Here is a 20,712-nt window from a genome sequence, read left to right on the forward strand (position 1 = left end):
TGTCCTGACTCTCTGTGGTCAGAGTAGGGGTGTTATCCCCGGTGTCCTGACTCTCTGTGGTCAGAGTAGTGGTGTTAACCCCGGTGTCCTGACTCTCTGTGGTCAGAGTAGTGGTGTTAACCCCGGTGTCCTGACTCTCTGTGGTCAGAGTAGGGGTGTTAACCCCGGTGTCCTGACTCTCTGTGGTCAGAGTAGGGGTGTTAACCCTGGTGTCCTGACTCTCTGTGGTCAGAGTAGGGGTGTTAACCCCGGTGTCCTGACTCTATTCCCAATCTGGCCCTCATACCACCATGGAAACCTAACCATCCCCAGTTTATAATTGGCTCATTCATCTCCTCTCCCCTGTAACTGTTCCCCAGGTTGTTGCTGTAAATTACAATGTTTTTTTCAGTCATTTTACCTGGTAAAACAAATATAATTAAATCTCTCCATCTGTTCTCGCTCCTTCTCTTCTCTCAATATATTGGCCTGGGAAACATATGTTTACACTGTGGTATTTCACCCAGTAGATATGGGACTTTATCCAAATGGAATTTGTTTTCAAATTCTTTGTGGGTCAGTGTAATCTGAGGGAAATGTGTCACTAATATGGTCATACATTTGGCAGGAGGTTAGGAAGTGCAGCTCAGTTTCCACCTCATTTTGTGGGCAGTGTGCACATAGCCTGTCTTCTCTTGAGAGCCAGGTCTGCCTACGGCGGCCTTTCTCAATACCAAGGCTATGCTCACTGAGTCTGTACATAGTCAAAGCTTTCCTTAAGTTTGGGTCAGTCACAGTGGTCAGTTATTCTGCCGCTGTGTACTCTCTGTTTAGGGCCAAATAGCATTCTAGTTTGCTCTGTTCGGTTGGTTCTTTGCAGTGTGTCAAATAGTTTCTTTTGTTTTCTCATGATTTGGTTGGGTCTAATTGTGTTGCTGTCCTGGGGCTCTGTGGGGTCTGTTTGTGAGTACCAGCTGGCAGAAAGGACTCCTATCCAGGTTCATCTCTCTGTAGACGAGGGCTTTGTTATGGAAGGTTTGAGAATCAAATTTTTAGGTGGTTGTGAATTGAGTTGCTCTTTTCTGTTTTCTGATAATTAGCGGGTATCGGCCTAATGCTGCTCTGCATGCATTATTTTGTGTTTTACGTTGTACATGGAGGATAATTTTGCAGAATTCTGCATGCAGTCTCAATTTTGTGTTTGTCCTATTTTGTGAATTCTTGGTTGGTGAGCGGACCCCAGACCTCACAACTATAAAGGGCAATGGGTTCTATAACTGATTCAAGTATTTTTTTTGCCAGATCCTAATTGGTATTTTGAATTTTATGTTCCTTTTGGTGGCATAGAAGTCCCTTCTTGCCTTGTCTCTCAGATCGTTCACAGATTTGTGGAAGTTACCTGTGGCACTGATGTTTAGGCCGAGGTATGTATAGTTTTTTGTGTGCTCTAGGGCAACGGTGTCTAGATGGAATTTGTATTTGTGGTCCTGGCGACTGGACATTTCTTGGAACACCATTATTTTTGTCGTACTGAGATTCACTGTCAGGGCCCAGGTCTGACAGAATCTGTGCAGAAGATCTAGGTGCTTCTGTAGGCCCTCCTTGGTTGGTGACAGAAGCAGCAGATCATCAGCAAACAGTAGATGTTTGACTTCAGATTCTAGTAGGGTGAGGCCTGGTGCTGCAGACTTTTCTCGTGCACTCACCAATTCATTGATATACTGTATATAAGCTGCATCCCTGTCTCACCCCACAGCTCTGAGGAAAGAAATCTGTTTTTTTTGCCAGTTTTAACCGCACACTTTTTGTTTGTGTACATGGATTTTACAATGTTGTATGTTTTCCCCCCAACACCGCTTTCCATCAATTTATATAGCAGACCCTTATACCAAATTAAGTCAAAAGCTTTTTGGAAATCAACAAAGCATGAAAGACTTTGCTTTTGGTGTGGTTTGTTTGTCAATAAGGGTGTGCAGGGTGAATACGTGGTCTATATTATGGCTATTTGGTAAAAAGACAATTTGACATTTGCTCAGTACATTGTTTTCACTGAGGAAATGTACGAGTCTGCTGTTAATGATAATGCAGAGGATTTTCCCAAGGTTACTGTTGACTCATATCCCACGGTAGTTATTGGGGTAAAATCTGTCTCCACTTTTGTGGATTGGAGTGATCAGTCTTTGGTTCCACACATTGGGGAAGATGCCAGAGCTAAGGACGATGTTAAAGAGTTTTAGTTAAGCCAATTGGAATTTGTGGTCTGTATATTTGATCATTTCATTTCATCAACACCACAGGCCTTTTTGGGTTGGAGGGTATTTATTTTGTCCTGTAGTTCATTCAATGTAATTGGAGAATCCAGTGGGTTCTGGTAGTCTTTAATAGTTGATTCTAGGATTTGTATTTGATCATGTACATGTTTTTGCTATTTGTTCTTTGTTATAGAGCCAAAAACATTGAAGAAGTGGTTTACCCATACATCTCCATTTTGGATAGATAATTCTTCGTGTTGTTTGTTTAGTGTTTTCCAATTTTCCCAGAAGTGGTTAGTGTCTATGGATTCTTCAATTCCATCTCTCTCCTTCTCTTCCTTCTCCTGGGTCCTGTTGGCCGAAATGTGCATTATACTAAGTGTGTGTCACAAATGGCACCCTATTCCCTACACAGTGCACTACTTTTGACCAGAGTTACAGATGTTATCCATGTTGACGGTGTCTGTTTTCTTGTTTTGGATGTGTTTAACTCCCATGTGTATCTGATTTCACCTGGTTTTCCCAGGTATCTTGAGTTAATGTGTGTGTGTGTGTGTGTCTCCGTCCATCCCACTAGGTGGAGGAAGCTAAGCTCCAGATCGGGGACCCTGAGTTGAGGAAGCTGCTTGCTCTGACCACAGCTGACCTGCGTTTTGCTGACTACCTGGTCAAACACGTGACAGAGAACCGTGAGGACGTGTTTCTGGACGGGACCGGCTGGGAGGGAGGGGACGAGTGGATCAGGGCTCAGTTTGGACTCTACATACACTCCCTCCTATCCTCTACCTTACTAGAAGGTATTGATTTAACACACTCCCTCCTATCCTCTACCTTACTAGAAGGTATTGATTTAACACACTCCCTCCTATCCTCTACCTTACTAGAAGGTATTGATTTAACACACTCCCTCCTATCCTCTACCTTACTAGAAGGTATTGATTTAACACACTCCCTCCTATCCTCTACCTTACTAGAAGGTATTGATTTAACACACTCCCTCCTATCCTCTACCTTACTAGAAGGTATTGATTTAACACACTCCCTCCTATCCTCTACCTTACTAGAAGGTATTGATTTAACACACTCCCTCCTATCCTCTACCTTACTAGAAGGTATTGATTTAACACACTCCCTCCTCTCCTCTACCTTACTAGAAGGTATTGATTTAACACACTCCCTCCTCTCCTCTACCTTACTAGAAGGTATTGATTTAACACACTCCCTCCTCTCCTCTACCTTACTAGAAGGTATTGATTTAACACACTCCCTCCTCTCCTCTACCTTACTAGAAGGTATTGATTTAACACACTCCCTCCTCTCCTCTACCTTACTAGAAGGTATTGATTTAACACACTCCCTCCTCTCCTCTACCTTACTAGAAGGTATTGATTTAACACACTCCCTCCTCTCCTCTACCTTACTAGAAGGTATTGATTTAACACACTCCCTCCTCTCCTCTACCTTACTAGAAGGTATTGATTTAACACACTCCCTCCTCTCCTCTACCTTACTAGAAGGTATTGATTTAACACACTCCCTCCTCTCCTCTACCTTACTAGAAGGTATTGATTTAACACACTCCCTCCTCTCCTCTACCTTACTAGAAGGTATTGATTTAACACACTCCCTCCTCTCCTCTACCTTACTAGAAGGTATTGATTTAACACACTCCCTCCTCTCCTCTACCTTACTAGAAGGTATTGATTTAACACACTCCCTCCTCTCCTCTACCTTACTAGAAGGTATTGATTTAACACACTCCCTCCTCTCCTCTACCTTACTAGAAGGTATTGATTTAACACACTCCCTCCTCTCCTCTACCTTACTAGAAGGTATTGATTTAACACACTCCCTCCTCTCCTCTACCTTACTAGAAGGTATTGATTTAACACACTCCCTCCTCTCCTCTACCTTACTGGAAGGTATTGATTTAACACACTCCCTCCTCTCCTCTACCTTACTGGAAGGTATTGATTTAACACACTCCCTCCTCTCCTCTACCTTACTGGAAGGTATTGATTTAACACACTCCCTCCTCTCCTCTACCTTACTGGAAGGTATTGATTTAACACACTCCCTCCTCTCCTCTACCTTACTGGAAGGTATTGATTTAACACACTCCCTCCTCTCCTCTACCTTACTGGAAGGTATTGATTTAACACACTCCCTCCTCTCCTCTACCTTACTGGAAGGTATTGATTTAACACACTCCCTCCTCTCCTCTACCTTACTGGAAGGTATTGATTTAACACACTCCCTCCTCTCCTCTACCTTACTGGAAGGTATTGATTTAACACACTCCCTCCTCTCCTCTACCTTACTGGAAGGTATTGATTTAACACACTCCCTCCTCTCCTCTACCTTACTGGAAGGTATTGATTTAACACACTCCCTCCTCTCCTCTACCTTACTGGAAGGTATTGATTTAACACACTCCCTCCTCTCCTCTACCTTACTGGAAGGTATTGATTTAACACACTCCCTCCTCTCCTCTACCTTACTGGAAGGTATTGATTTAACACACTCCCTCCTCTCCTCTACCTTACTGGAAGGTATTGATTTAACACACTCCCTCCTCTCCTCTACCTTACTGGAAGGTATTGATTTAACACACTCCCTCCTCTCCTCTACCTTACTGGAAGGTATTGATTTAACACACTCCCTCCTCTCCTCTACCTTACTGGAAGGTATTGATTTAACACACTCCCTCCTCTCCTCTACCTTACTGGAAGGTATTGATTTAACACACTCCCTCCTCTCCTCTACCTTACTGGAAGGTATTGATTTAACACACTCCCTCCTCTCCTCTACCTTACTGGAAGGTATTGATTTAACACACTCCCTCCTCTCCTCTACCTTACTAGAAGGTATTGATTTAACACACTCCCTCCTCTCCTCTACCTTACTAGAAGGTATTGATTTAACACACTCCCTCCTCTCCTCTACCTTACTAGAAGGTATTGATTTTTGCAGGTCCATCAGTAGTCATCTTCTATTCAACCATCATTGAAATGGATCTACTCAAACTAATAATCTATGTTTCCACATGTTTCTATGAATTCGTTAGTTAGCCAAACTCTGAACTTGATTACTAATCTTTCCTTCTATCAAGTCTATAGATTCATGTCTGATTAGCACAGAGAAAATCATTTGTTTTCAGAGGATTTCACAACAAAAGGCTAAATGTTTGTGTCTCTGTCTCTCTCTCTGTCTCTCTCTGTCTCTCTCTCTCTCTCTCTCTCTCTCTCTCTCTGTCTCTCTCTCTCTGTGTGTGTCTCTCTGTCTCTCTGTCTCTCTCTCTCTCTCTGTCTCTCTCTCTCTCTGTGTCTCTCTGTCTCTCTGTGTGTCTCTCTGTGTCTCTGTGTTCTCTCTCTGTGTGTCTCTCTGTCTCTCTGTCTCTCTCTCTCTCTCTCTCTCTCTCTCTGTGTCTCTCTCTCTCTCTCTGTGTGTCTCTCTCTCTCTCTCTCTCTGTGTCTCTCTGTCTCTCTGTGTGTCTCTCTGTCTCTCTCTCTCTGTGTGTGTCTCTCTGTCTCTCTGTCTCTCTCTCTCTCTGTGTCTCTCTCTCTCTCTGTGTGTCTCTCTGTCTCTCTCTCTCTCTGTGTCTCTCTCTCTCTCTGTGTGTCTCTCTGTCTCTCTGTCTCTCTCTCTCTCTGTGTCTCTCTGTCTCTCTCTCTCTCTGTCTCTGTGTGTGTCCAGATAATGAGAAGTTGCTAGCGGACTGGGGCGCTCCCTTCATCTCAGCCTGGAGGATCACACACAACTACAGAGTGTGGTTCATCAACAAGCACCCAGCCATGGCCGAGATCACCCCAGGGTAAGAGAGACATTCTGGGGGTAGGATAGGGCAGGAGGGGAGTTGAGGACCAAAGGTAGGTGGGTGTTGTACTGGTCACCACTACAGAGATTGTGGTTCAGCACCAATCACCCAGCCATGGCTGAGATCACCCCAGGGTAAGAATCACATTCTGAGGGTGGCGGAGGCTCTGAGGGTGGCGGAGGCTCTGAGGGTGGCGGAGGCTCTGAGGGTGGCGGAGGCTCTGAGGGTGGCGTCTGAGGGTGGCGGAGGCTCTGAGGGTGGTAGCTTGGTGTTAGATTGGTCATCTTTAGTGTCTTCTAAATGTAAAATGTCTAGATGTTTGACTTGGATAAATAATCTGTGTTATTTCCTCCTTTTTCAGTCATCCGTTCCAAGGACAGTACAGTGCTGCTGATCTGAAATTAAGATTCTCACAGTGAGTACTTCAGTCTAATTAAGATTCTCACAGTGAGTACTTCAGTCTAATTAAGATTCTCACAGTGAGTACTTCAGTCGAACTAAGATTCTCACAGTGAGTACTTCAGTCTAATTAAGATTCTCACAGTGAGTACTTCAGTCTAATTAAGATTCTCACAGTGAGTACTTCAGTCTAATTAAGATTCTCACAGTGAGTACTTCAGTCTAATTAAGATTCTCACAGTGAGTACTTCAGTCTAATTAAGATTCTCACAGTGAGTACTTCAGTCTAATTAAGATTCTCACAGTGAGTACTTCAGTCTAATTAAGATTCTCACAGTGAGTACTTCAGTCGAACTAAGATTCTCACAGTGAGTACTTCAGTATTCTTTGACATCTATTGATACAGTTCTACATGTCTGTACTATAGGCTATATCACACAGTGTAATCATTGAAATGACAATCTCACAAGAACATGCAGATGTCTGCCTCCCAGTGGTGAAGTTTGGTAGTGTTTCTATGCCAGGTAGAATGTGGCATAATGCAGATTCATCATAACAAGGCATTTCACTGCTTCTCATGTCGCCGCGTCTCATGTCACCGCTTCTCATTTGACTGCGTCTCATGTCGCCGCGTCTCATGTCACCGCTTCTCATGTCGCCGCGTCTCATGTCGCCGCTTCTCATGTCGCCGCATCTCATGTCGCCGCTTCTCATTTGACTGCTTCTCATGTCACTGCTTCTCTGATTATAATAATACACTATAGATAGTGAATCAATTTTTTTGCCAAGTGCTGTGAAAAGGCTGTGGCCTATTCCATCAACTCAGTGGCCTTGTGGTTAGTGTCAGCCCTAAGATTGGAAGGTTGGGAGTTCGATCCCCAGCTGAATCATACCAAAGACTGTAAAAATGGGACCCAATGTGTGTCTACTTGGCACTCTGCATTAAGGAGATAGATTGGGTGTAAGGCCTTACGATGAGACTACAGTCCTGTCCAGGGGGTGTATTTGTACATTAATCTGCCTCACACTACAGAAAGCAGATATGTCCACAAGCCAAGGCTACTTCCTTACTTATGAGATGAGCAGAGTCCTCAAGTCCAAGGCTACTTCCTTACTTATGAGATGAGCAGAGTCCTCAAGTCCAAGTCAACTCTTTCGAGGGAAGAGTCATAGTGTTGAGGACCAGCAGATATAAATCAGGGTAAATGAATGTTTTTCCCTCGGTGTGTAGACCTAGACCAGGTTTCTCATGAAATTCCAGTTCTGAGGATTGGAGCAAATCCTCCTGCCATCTTGCTAAACTGTATTCAGAGAGAAGTTGGGAAAATGAATCCCAAACCAAGTGGACATCCAGAAGGCTCCAACACAGTGTCACTGACTCCTTACATATTGACCATATTCTAAACTGGGATAAAGGAATGAGTAGTCCGCATACAGAATATAGCTGATTCCCAGTGACGTCTCCCTGCATCTAAATATACTGTACGTTACAAATACTACATTTCTACCTAATATGTATTTATATTTAGCCCAGCACCGGTAGTCTCAAATTTAGGATGTGCATATGGCCCTCCCTTCCTCCACCTAAACTCTGGTGTTTTAAACTCTTTAAACTCTGGTGTTTTAAACTCTGGTGTTTTAAACTCTGGTGTTTTAAACTCTGGTGTTTTAAACTCTGGTGTTTTAAACTCTGGTGTTTTAAACTCTGGTGTTTTAAACTCTGTGTCCTCAACTCCATATTCTTATGTAACATATAGCTAGGTGCCATGTTTCACTGCAGTCACACTATTTCATAGAGTACTAAGCTACTAATAACTGCCCTGCTTGTGATGGTGATAGACACCAGGTCTCATATTCTGCTCCGTCCATTAATTATGACAGAGGTTCATTCTCAAAAACCTTTGCTGGCGGTCTTCAGGCCGGGGCTTGGGTTACGTTCCAGGAAGTGTGTAGGAAATGCGATCATGCCGTGCATTGACTGTCCCGGGTCTCCAGCCCTGCCTCTAGGGCTACCCTCCAGATATTTCCCCCTGCCTCCACACTATGTCGGCGTCCCAAATGGCACCCTATTCCCTATATAGTGCACTACTTTTGACCGGGACCCATAGGGAATAGAATGCACTATATAGGGAATAGGGTGCCATTTGGGACGCATACCACGAGTCTTCATCCGTAGCTTCTCTATTGGTGGCTTTATGGTGAGAACATGGAGAGATCTGCTTTATGGTGAGAACATGGAGGGATCTGCTTTATGGTGAGAACATGGAGGGATCTGCTTTATGGTGAGAACATGGAGGGATCTGCTTGGTGGTGAGAACATGGAGGGATCTGCTTTATGGTGAGAACATGGAGGGATCTGCTTGGTGGTGATACATGGAGAGATCTGCTTTATGGTGAGAACATGGAGGGATCTGCTTTATGGTGAGAACATGGAGGGATCTGCTTTATGGTGAGAACATGGAGGGATCTGCTTTATGGTGAGAACATGGAGGGATCTGCTTGGTGGTGATACATGGAGAGTTCTGCTTTATGGTGAGAACATGGAGGGATCTGCTTTATGGTGAGAACATGGAGGGATCTGCTTTATGGTGATACATGGAGAGATCTGCTTTATGGTGAGAACATGGAGGGATCTGCTTTATGGTGAGAACATGGAGGGATCTGCTTGGTGGTGATACATGGAGAGATGTAAAAAGACAGTGAAAAATAACAAGCGAGGCTATATACAGCAGCGAGGCTATATACAGCAGCGAGGCTATATACAGTAGCGAGGCTATATACAGTAGAGAGGCTATATACAGTAGCGAGGCTACATACAGGCACCGGTTAGTTGGGCTGATTGAGGTAGTATGTACATGTAGGTATGGTTAAAGTGACTATGCATATATGATAAACAGAGAGTAGCAGCAGCGTAAAAGAGGGGTTGGGGGGGGGGGTACACAATGCAAATAGTCCGGGTACCCATTTGATTACATGTTCAGGTGTCTTATGGCTTGGGGGTAAAAACTGTTGAGAAGCCTTTTTGTCCTAGACTTGGCACTCTGGTACCGCTTGCCATGTGGTAGTAGAGAGAACAGTCTATGACTGGGGTGGCTGGGGTCTTTGACAATTATTAGGGCCTTCCTCTGACACCGCCTGGTGTAGAGGTCCTGGATGGCAGGAAGCTTTGCCCCAGTGATGTACTGGGCCGTACGCACTACCCTCTGTAGTGCCTTGCGGTCAGAGGCCGAGCAAATACCATGCAGTGATGCAACCAGTCAGGATGCTCTCGATGTTGCAACTGTAGAATCTTTTGAGGATCTGAGGACCCATGACAAATCTTTTTAGTTTCCTGAGGGGGAATAGGCTTTGTCGTGCCCTCTTCACGACTGTCTCGGTGTGTTTGGACCATTCTAGTTTGTTGGTGATGTGGACACCAAGGAACTTGAAGCTCTCAACCTGTTGCATTACTGTGAAAGCAGCCATGCATTGGTACAGTGAGAGTTCAGGGGAGTAGCTACAGTTGAAGTAGGAAGTTTACATACACTTAGGTTGGAGTCATTAAAACTTGTTTTTCAACCATTCCACAAATTTCTTGTTAACAAACTATAGTTTTGGCAAGTCAGTTAGAACATTTACTTTGTGCATGACACAAATAATTTTTCCAACAATTGTTTACAGACAGATTATTTCACTTAATCTCAATTCCAGTGGGTCAGAAGTTTACATACACTAAATTGACTGTGCCTTTAAACAGCTTGGAAAATTTCAGAAAATGATGTCATGGCTTTAGAAGCTTCTGATAGGCTAATTGACATCATTTGAGTCAATTGGAGTTGTACCTGTGGATGTATTTCAAGGCCTACCTTCAAACTCAGTGCCTCTTTGCTTGACATCATGGGAAAATCAAAAGAAATCAGCCAAGACCTCAGAAAATAAATTGTAGACCTCCACAAGTCTGGTTCATCCTTGGGAGCAATTTCCAAACGCCTGAAGGTACCACGTTCATCTGTACAAGCAATAGTATGCAATTATAAACACCATGGGACGATGCAGCCATCATACCGCTCAGGAAGGAGATGCGTTCTGTCTCCTAGAGATGAATGTACTTTGTTGCGAAAAGAGCAAGTCAATCCCAGAACAACAGCAAAGGACCCTGTGAAGATGCTGGAGGAAACGAGTACAAAAGTATCTATATCCTCAGTAAAACGAGTCCTATATCGACATAACCTGAAAGGCAACTCAGCAAGGAAGAAGCCACTGGTCGAAAACCGCCATAAATAAGCCAGACTTAATCTTTTAGCCAAATCCTTTTAGTGCAAGCCAAATAATTTCAGGTTTTGAAAAGTTATCCTAGAGCAGGATTCATTGTTTGAGTGGTAAGATGCCAATCATTTGAGACAAAGATCGTACTTTTTGGAGAAATATCCTCTGGTCTGATGAAACAAAAATAGAACTGTTTGGCCATAATGACCATTGTTATGTTTGGAGGGAAAAGGGGGAGGCTTGCAAGCCGAAGAACACCATCCCAACCGTGAAGAACGGGGGTGGCAGCATCATGTTGTGGGGGTGCTTTGCTGCAGGAGGGACTGGTGCACTTCACAAAGTAGATGGCATCATGAGGTAGGACAATTATGTGGATATATTGAAGCAACGTCTCAATACATCAGTCAGGAAGTTAAAGCTTGGTCACAAATGGGTCTTCCAAATGGACAATGACCCCAAGCATACTTCCAAAGTTGTGGCAAAATGGTTTAAGGACAACAAAGTCAAGGTATTGGAGAGGCCATCACAAAGCCCTGACCTCAACCCTACATAAAATTTGTGGGCAGAACTGAAAAAGTGTGTGCAAACAAGGAGGCCTACAAACCTGACTCAGTTACACCAGCGCTGTCAGGAGGAATTGGACAAAATTCACCCAATTTATTGTGGGAAGCTTGTGGAAGGCTACCCGAAACGCTTGACCCAAGTTAAACAATTTAAAGGCAATGCTACCAAATACTAATTGCGTGTATGTAAACTTCTGACCCACTGGGAATGTGATGAAAGAAATAAAAGCTGAAAGAAATAAAACCTGAAAGAAATCATTCTCTCTACTATTATTCTGACATTTCACATTCTTAAAATAAAGTGGTGATCCTAACTGACATAAAACATGGATTTTTCTACTAGGATTAAATATCAGGAATTGTGAAAAACTGAGTTTAAATGTATTTGGCTAAGGTGTATGTAAACTTCCGACTTCAACTGTAGGTGAGAGAAGTGTGCTGTGGTAGGGAGGTCGGCAACGGGGACGAAGCGATTGCTCCTACGAGGTGTGTCAGTGGAACACGAGGGGTTCATTACTCCCTACGTAGTGCACTACTTTTGACCAGAGCCCTTTTGAGTATACAGTGCAGAATGGTGAACTTACTAAATGACTGAGTTTGACTGTGTGATATTAGGTTGCTTCTTGTGTAAATATTTTCTGTCTGGATTTTAATGATTTGTATGATTTGTATTAAAAGAAAATTGAATTTCAAATTTTATTGAATCTTTATTTAACTTGGCAAGTCAGTTAAGAACAAATTCTTATTTACAATGGCGGCCTAACCCGGACGACGCTGGGCCAATTGTGCGCTGCCCTATGGGACTCCAAATCACTGAATCGAACCAGGGTCTGTAGTGCCGCCTCTAGCACTGAGATGCAGTGCACTGCGCCACTCGGGAGCCCAAATGGGTGTATGGCTGAGTGTCTCCTGCACTATAAACTCTGGGAGTAGAGTCAAATGGTACCCTATTCCCTTTATAGTGCACTACCTTTCACCCATAGGGTTCTGTTCAAAACGTAGGGCACTGTGTAGGGCATAGGGGCCCATCAGAGACGCATCCATCAAACAGGCAGTTTGGCAGTTGGTTAGCTAGTTAGCTATCTAAGATAATATCCTGCCTCAGCTTTGTTCCTTTCTGTCACTACAGACAGACAGACAGACTTTCTTTCTACACAAAAACACTGGGGTTTTCAGCTTCATCTCACGATGTGTCTCCTTCCTCTGTGAGTGTTCTTAGATGTGTCAGAGGCATGTGTTGATTGGCATTGTGTAAGACTTCCCTCCTTGTCACTGACAGATGGACTAAAGAAAACACACAGATTAGATCAGGGCAATGTTCAGTAGGGAAAACATAGCAAACTCTTTTTCAACAGAAAATGGAAATCTGTATTATTATTGGACAAGTCTAGGTAGTCCCATTTCATTCTGTTTTCTAAACGTTTTACTGAATACGACCCATGAGGTTCTGTCTCACCACTGTCTCACACAGAGGGCTGAAGTTAACCCACACAGATTGGACAAATGTTTACAGTGTGGGCATTTTCCTGTGCCCTAATTGGTCAGTGGAGCCGTCAGTCATCAGGGCCCCCTAGTCAGACACCGCCCACCAGTCAACCAGCTTCCTGGACCTGAAGTGTTTCCTTGTTTCACTGATCAATGGAACGATCTCTGTCTGTCTGTCTCTCTCCTCTCTCTCTCTGTCTCTTTCTCTCTGTCTGTCTGTCTCTCTGTCTCTCTCGCTGTCTCTCTCTCTCTTTCTTTCTCTTTCTCTCTGTCTGTCTGTCTCTCTCTTTCTTTTCCTCGCTCTCTCTCAATTCAATTTCAATTTCAGGGGCTTTATTGGCATGGGAAACATATGTTTACATTGACAAAGCAAGTGAAATAGAAAATAAACAATACAAATGAACAGTAAACATTACACTCACAATAGTTCCAAAAGAATAAAGACATTTCAAATGTCATATTATGTGCAAATAGTTAAAGTACAAAAGGGAAAATAAATAAACATAAATATGGGTTGTATTTACAATGGTGTTTGTTCTTCACTGGTTGACCTTTTCTTGTGGCAACAGGTTACACATCTTGCTGCTGTGATGCACACTGTGGAATTTCTCCCAGTAGATATGGGAGTTTATCAAAATTGGGGTTGTTTTCGAATTCTTTGTGGGTCTGTGTAATCTGAGGGAAATATGTCTCTCTAATATGGTCATACATTTGGCAGGAGGTTAGGAAGTGCAGCTCAGTTTCCACCTCATTTTGATGGCAGTGTGCACATAGCCTGTCTTCTCTTGAGAGCCAGGTCTTTCTCAATAGCAAGGCTATGCTCACTAAGTCTGTATATAGTCAAAGCTTTCCTTAAGTTTGGGTCAGTCACAGTGGTCAGGTATTCTGCCACTGTGTACTCTCTGTTTAGGACCAAATAGCATTCTAGTTTGCTTAGTTTTGTTGTTAATTACTTGACACATTGGAAATAATTATCTTTTTGTTTTCTCATGATTTGGTTGGGTGTTTGTCCTATTATGTGAATTATTGGTTGGTGAGCGGACCCCAGACCTCACAACCATAAAGGGCAATGGGTTCTATAACTCTCCTCTAGCCTGGGGCAGTAGGGATGTAGAATATCTCTCCTCTGGCCGGCCTGGCAAAATGTGCCAAGTTGCAGGGTCACAGAGGGCACTGATGTTGACGTGGAAAGGACGACAGCTGAATTCCAAATAGACCCCTAGACCATACACCCTAGCCCACTACCCCCTAGGCACTCCTGTAGATGTGTGAGGATTGAATTGGTCTGTGGCTAAGTAATATCGGGAAACTTCTACCAAGCCAATCGGATTGCAAGCTAAAACTATTTCCGTGATGATTATCTATCCTCTTCTCACTGAGGTTAATAGGAGTTGATGGTTGTATTTATGCAATCATTAGACCGGGACTAGTGACCATCTTGGCTAGAGGTCGACCGATTTATGCTTTTTCAACGCCGATACCGATTATTGGAGGACCAAATAAAGCCGATTTTTTATTATTTTTTATTATTATATATATTTATAATAATGACAATTACAACAATACTGAATGAACCTTTTTATTTTAACTTAATATAATACATAAATAAAATCAATTTAGTCTCAAATAAATAATGAAACATGTTTAAATAATGCAAAAAACAAAGTGTTGGAGAAGAAAGTAAAAGTGCAATATGTGCCATGTAAGAAAGCTAACGTTTAAGTTCCTTGCTCAGAACATGAGAACATATGAAAGCTTGTGGTTCCTTTTAACATGAGTCTTCAATATTACCAGTTAAGAAGTTTTAGGTTGTAATTATTATAGGACTATTTCTCTCTATTCCATTTGTATTTCATAGACCTTTGGATGTTCTATTGGATGTTCTTATAGGCACTATAGTATTGCCAGCCTAATCTCAGGAGTTGATAGGCTTGAAGTCATAAACAGAGCTGTGCTTCAAGCATTGCGAAAAGCTGCTGGCAAACGGAGGAAAGTGCTGTTTGAATGAATGTTTACGAGCCTGCTGCTGCCTGCCACCGCTCAGTCAGACTGCTCTATCAAATATCAAATCATAGACTTAATTATAATATAATAAACACACAAATACGAGCCTTAGGTCATTAATATGGTCAAATCCGGAAACGATCATTTCGAAAACAAAACGTTTATTCTTTCAGTGAAATATGGAACCGTTACGTATTTTATCTAACGGGTGGCATCCCTAAGTCTAAATATTGCTGTTACATTGCACAACCATCAATGTTATGTCATAATTCTGTCAAATTCTGTCAAATTAATTACGGTCTTTGTTAGGAAGAAATGGTCTTCACATAGTTCGCAATGAGCCAGGCGGCCCAAACTGCTGCAAATACCCGGACTCTGCTTACACAGAACGCAAGAGAAGTAACACAATTTCAGGCACCGCATTGATTATATGCAACGCAGGACAAGCTAGTTAAACTAGTAATATCATCAACCATGTGTAGTTAACTAGTGATTATGTTAAGATTGATTGTTTTTATAAGATACATTCAATGCTAGCTAGCACCTTACCTTGGCTCCTTGCTCCACTCGCATTAACAGGTAGTCAACCTGCCACGCAGTCTCCTCGTGGAGTGCAATATAATCGGCCATAATCGGTGTCCAAAAATGCAAATTACCGATTGTTATGGAAACTTGAAATCGGCCCTAATTAATCGGCCATTCCGATTGAATCGGTCGACCTCTAATCTCTGTAATGTTGAAATGTGTGTTGACATTTGGGTGCTTTTAAAAAAGATACAACCAGGCTGGATTTAGTTGTATATTTGTTGTGAAATGTACCCGGGGTAACATCCAGCCACTCCAGCTCCTCTCTCAGGTTGATTAGATCTCTCACTACTATAACGGGTTGTAGTAACACACAGAACATTCTGATAAACCACTACTGTTTGTTTCTTGGAAGAGCAGAGAAATGTCACACTACTACCCAGGGTTTATTTCTGGGTTCCAGATGGTTGGTGGGTTGGTTGTGACTGAGTAGACATTCTGTTTTCTCTCTCAATTTCAGCTCGGTGCAGAACAGTGAGCGTGGGAAGAAGATGGGGGCAGCTGTCATCACCACCAGTCGGAGTGTTGTGCAGACTGGGAAGGCAGTAGGTGAGACAGAGTCAGCCTCTCTAGCCCACCCTACCCCAGTGAGACAAACAGACAGACAGACAGACTCTTTAGCCAACCCTTCCCCAGTGAGACAAACAAACAGACAGACAGACAGACTCTTTAGCCAACCCTTCCCCAGTGAGACAGACAGACAGACAGACTCTTTAGCCAACCCTTCCCCAGTGAGACAGACAGACAGACAGACAGACAGACTCTCTAGCCAACCCTTCCCCAGTGAGACAAAGAGATAGACATACTAACAGGAAAACCAGAATCCTGCAAACAAAATGTCTGGAAAACCTGGAATTTTTGGGAAGGTTACTGTAATTTTGCTACAGTACATTCAGGAAAGTATTCAGATCCCTTAACTTTTCCACATTTTATTACGTTTCAGCCTAGACATTTTTGCAAATGTATTACAAATAAAAAACAGAAATATTCTATTTACATAACTATTCAGACCCTTTTCAATACTTTGTTGAAGAACCTTTGGCAGCGATTACATTCTTTAGTCTTCTTGGGTATGACGCTACAAGCTTGGCACACCTGTATTTGGGGAGTTTCTCCCAGTCTTCTCTGCAGATCCTCTCAAGCTCTGTCAAGTTGGATGGGGAGCGTCGCTGCACAGCTATTTTCAGGTCTCTCCAGAGATGTTCAATCGGGTTCAAGTCCGGGCTCTGGCTGGGCCACTCAAGGACATTCAGAGAGACTTGTCCCGAAGTCACTCCTGCGTTGTCTTGGCTGTGTGCTTACAGTAGGGTCGTTGTCCTGTTAGAAGTTGAACCTTCGCCCCAGTCTGAGGTCCTGAGCGTTCTGGAGCAGGTTTTCATCAAGGATCTCTCTATACTTTGCTCTGTTTGTCTTTCCCTCAATCCTGACTAGTCTCCCAGTCCCCGCCGCTGAAAAACATCCCCACAGCATGATGCTACCACCACCGTGCTTCACCGTAGGGATGGTGCCAGGTTTCCTCCAGATGTGGCGCTTGTCAATCAGGCCAAAGAGTTCAATGTTGGTTTCATCAGACCAGAGAATCTTGTTTCTCATGATCAGAGTCATTTAGGTGCCTTTTGGCAAACTCCAAGCAGGTTGTCATGTGCATTTTACTGAGGAGTGGCCACTCAACCATAAAGGCCTGATTGGTGGCATGCTGCGGAGATGGTTGTCCTTCTGGAAGATTCTCCCATCTCCAGAGAGGAACTCTGGGGCTTTGTCAGAGTGACCATCCGGTTTTTGGTCACCTTCCTGACCAAGGCTCTTCTCCCCCGATTGCTCAGTTTTCAGGCCAGCCAGCTCTAGGAAGAGTGTTGGTGGTTCCAAACTTCTTCCATTTAAGAATGATGGAGGCCACTGTGTTCTTGGGGACCTTCAATGCTGCAGAAATGTTTTGATACCCTTCCCCAGATCTGTACCTCGATACAATCTTGTCTCGAAGCTCTACAAACAATTCCTTCGTCCTTATGGCTTGTTTTTGCTCTGACATGCACTGTAAACTGTTGGACCTTATATAGACAGGTGTGTGCCTTTCCAAATCATGTCCAATCAATTGAATTTACCAAGGAGGACTCCAATCAAGTTGTAGAAAAATCTCAAGGATGATCAATGGAAACAGGATGCACCTGAGCTCAATTTCGAGTCTCATAGCAAAGTGTCTGAATGCTTATGTAAATAAGATACTTCTGATTATTATATTTTATAAATTTGCACACAAAATATAAATACATTCTTGATTTTTCATTATGGAGTATTGTGTGTAGATTGATGAGGAAAAAAAATATATTTAATACATTTTAGAATAAGGCTGTAATGTAACAAAATGTGTAAAAAGTCAAGGTGTCTGAATACTTTCTGAATGCTCTGTGATTCTAATCGCTCCTGTCTCCATCCTCCAGGTCAGTCGGTGGGTGGAGCGCTGAGCAGCGCTAAGTCAGCCATGTCCTCCTGGTTCTCTACGTTGGCACCGCCAACTATCGTACCCACTCCAGCAGCCTCACCAGAGCCTCAGTTACCTACAGAGACCAAGCCTTGACCACCTCCCCCTCACAGCAGCTGTCTAGCGGGAGAGACTAGGGTTAACCTACCCCCCCGCCTCCTCAACAGTCCTCCCCTGACTCTCTCAATTCATCTTTCCTTGATTTCTTGCACTCTTTCTCCTCATTCTCAAACCCCATTGGAGAAAAAAGTCAGCGGGGGGAGGGATCTTGGACTGTGACCTCCAATACAGTTGAAGGAGGCAAGGAGATACTTCTCCTCTCAGATCACAACATATTTTGTATTTTTTTATTTAAGCTTTATTTAACTAGGCAAGTCAGTTAAGAATAAATTCTTATTTACTATGACGGCCTACTGGGGAACAGTGGGTTAACTGCCTTGTTCAGGGGCAGAACGACAGATTTTTACCTTGTCAGCTCGGGGATTCAATCTTGCAACCTTTTGATTACAAGTCCAACACTCTAACCACTAGGCTACCTGCCTCCTCTACACTCTAACCACTAGGTTACCTGCCTCCTCTACACTCTAACCACTAGGCTACCTGCCGCCCCTCACTCTAACCACTAGACTACCTGCCTCCTCTACACTCTAACCACTAGGCTACCAGCCTCCTCTACACTCTAACCACTAGGCTACCTGCCGCCCCTACACTCTAACCACTAGGCTACCAGCCGCCTCTACACTCTAACCACTAGGCTACCAGCCTCCTCTACACTCTAACCACTAGGCTACCTGCCGCCCCTTCACTCTAACCACTAGGCTACCTGCCTCCTCTACACTCTAACCACTAGGCTACCTGCCGCCCCTCACTCTAACCACTAGACTACCAGCCGCCTCTACACTCTAACCACTAGGCTACCAGCCTCCTCTACACTCTAACCACTAGGCTACCTGCCGCCCCTTCACTCTAACCACTAGGCTACCTGCCGCCCCTCACTCTAACCACTAGACTACCTGCCTCCTCTACACTCTAACCACTAGGCTACCTGCCGCCCCTCACTCTAACCACTAGACTACCTGCCTCCTCTACACTCTAACCACTAGACTACCAGCCTCCTCTACACTCTAACCACTAGGCTACCTGCCGCCTCTACACTCTAACCACTAGGCTACCTGCCGCCCCTTCACTCTAACCACTAGGCTACCTGCCGCCTCTACACTCTAACCACTAGGTTACCTGCCGCCCCTACACTCTAACCACTAGGCTACCTGCCGCCCCTACACTCTAACCACTAGGCTACCTGCCGCCTCTACACTCTAACCACTAGGCTACCTGCCGCCTCTACACTCTAACCACTAGGTTACCTGCCGCCCCTTCACTCTAACCACTAGGCTACCTGCCGCCTCTACACTCTAACCACTAGGTTACCTGCTGCCCCTACACTCTAACCACTAGGCTACCTGCCTCCTCTACACTCTAACCACTAGGCTACCTGCCGCCCCTACACTCTAACCACTAGGCTACCTGCCTCCTCTACACTCTAACCACTAGGCTACCTGCCTCCTCTACACTCTAACCACTAGGCTACCTGCCGCCCCTACACTCTAACCACTAGGCTACCTGCCTCCTCTACACTCTAACCACTAGGTTACCTGCCGCCCCTACACTCTAACCACTAGGCTACCTGCCGCCCCTACACTCTAACCACTAGGCTACCTGCCTCCTCTACACTCTAACCACTAGACTACCTGCCACCTCTACACTCTAACCACTAGGCTACCTGCCTCCTCTACACTCTAACCACTAGGCTACCTGCCGCCCATACACTCTAACCACTAGGCTACCTGCCTCCTCTACACTCTAACCACTAGGTTACCTGCCGCCCCTACACTCTAACCACTAGGCTACCTGCCGCCCCTACACTCTAACCACTAGGCTACCTGCCTCCTCTACACTCTAACCACTAGGCTACCTGCCGCCCCTGGATGGCAAACAGATGGATCCTGTTTGTGTCCCAAATGGCACCCTATTCCCTTCTATAGTTTTTCAAAAGGGAAAAAAATACTTTAAAATAAGATATTTTTTTTATAAAGGGAATACATTGCCATTTAGGATGCATCCCAGGTGTCCAGGACCCTCCTTTCATCCTCTATACCCAGGATACAACTGCTCCAGTATGGAGAGCATCCCAGGTGTCCAGGACCCTCCTTTCATCCTCTATACCCAGGATACAACTGCTCCAGTATGGAGAGCATCCCAGGTGTCCAGGACCCTCCTTTCATCCTCTATACCCAGGATACAACTGCTCCAGTATGGAGAGCATCCCAGGTGTCCAGGACCCTCCTTTCATCCTCTATACCCAGGATACAACTGCTCCAGTATGGAGAGCAGACAGACAGACACTTCTGTCATTCCCCAAAAAGACAGACAGACAGACAGACAGACAGACAGACACTTCTGTCATTCCCCAAAAAGACAGACAGACAGACAGACACTTCTGTCATTCCCCAAAAAGACAGACAGACAGACAGACACTTCTGTCATTCCCCAAAAAGACAGACAGACAGACAGACACTTCTGTCATTCCCCAAAAAGACAGACAGACAGACAGACACTTCTGTCATTCCCCAAAAAGACACAGACAGACAGACAGACAGACACTTCTGTCATTCCCCAAAAAGACAGACAGACAGACAGACAGACACTTCTGTCATTCCCCAAAAAGACAGACAGACAGACAGACAGACAGACAGACAGAGAAAGACACTTCTGTCATTCCCCAAAAAGACAGACAGACAGACAGACAGACAGACAGACAGACAAAGAAAGACACTTCTGTCATTCCCCAAAAAGACAGACAGACAGACAGACAGACAGACAGACAGACAGACAGACAGACAGACA

General features: G+C 44.2%; 1 protein-coding gene across 2 annotated transcripts in view; it reads left to right on the forward strand.

Moving 5' to 3' along the window:
* Positions 1 to 20,712, forward strand: part of LOC139583267 (late secretory pathway protein AVL9 homolog) — a 42,633-nt gene extending 21,921 nt beyond the window's left edge. For both annotated transcript variants that reach the window (XM_071414149.1, XM_071414150.1), the window contains 5 exons: positions 2,809 to 3,028; positions 5,928 to 6,045; positions 6,410 to 6,463; positions 15,790 to 15,878; positions 17,768 to 20,712. In XM_071414149.1, coding sequence (XP_071270250.1) covers positions 2,809 to 3,028; positions 5,928 to 6,045; positions 6,410 to 6,463; positions 15,790 to 15,878; positions 17,768 to 17,904 — 618 coding nt within the window. In that variant the 3' untranslated portion in view covers positions 17,905 to 20,712. The remainder of the gene's footprint in view (positions 1 to 2,808; positions 3,029 to 5,927; positions 6,046 to 6,409; positions 6,464 to 15,789; positions 15,879 to 17,767) is intronic.

The sequence above is a fragment of the Salvelinus alpinus genome, chromosome 8 (genome assembly GCF_045679555.1).
Source record: "Salvelinus alpinus chromosome 8, SLU_Salpinus.1, whole genome shotgun sequence".
Taxonomy (NCBI): domain Eukaryota; kingdom Metazoa; phylum Chordata; class Actinopteri; order Salmoniformes; family Salmonidae; genus Salvelinus; species Salvelinus alpinus.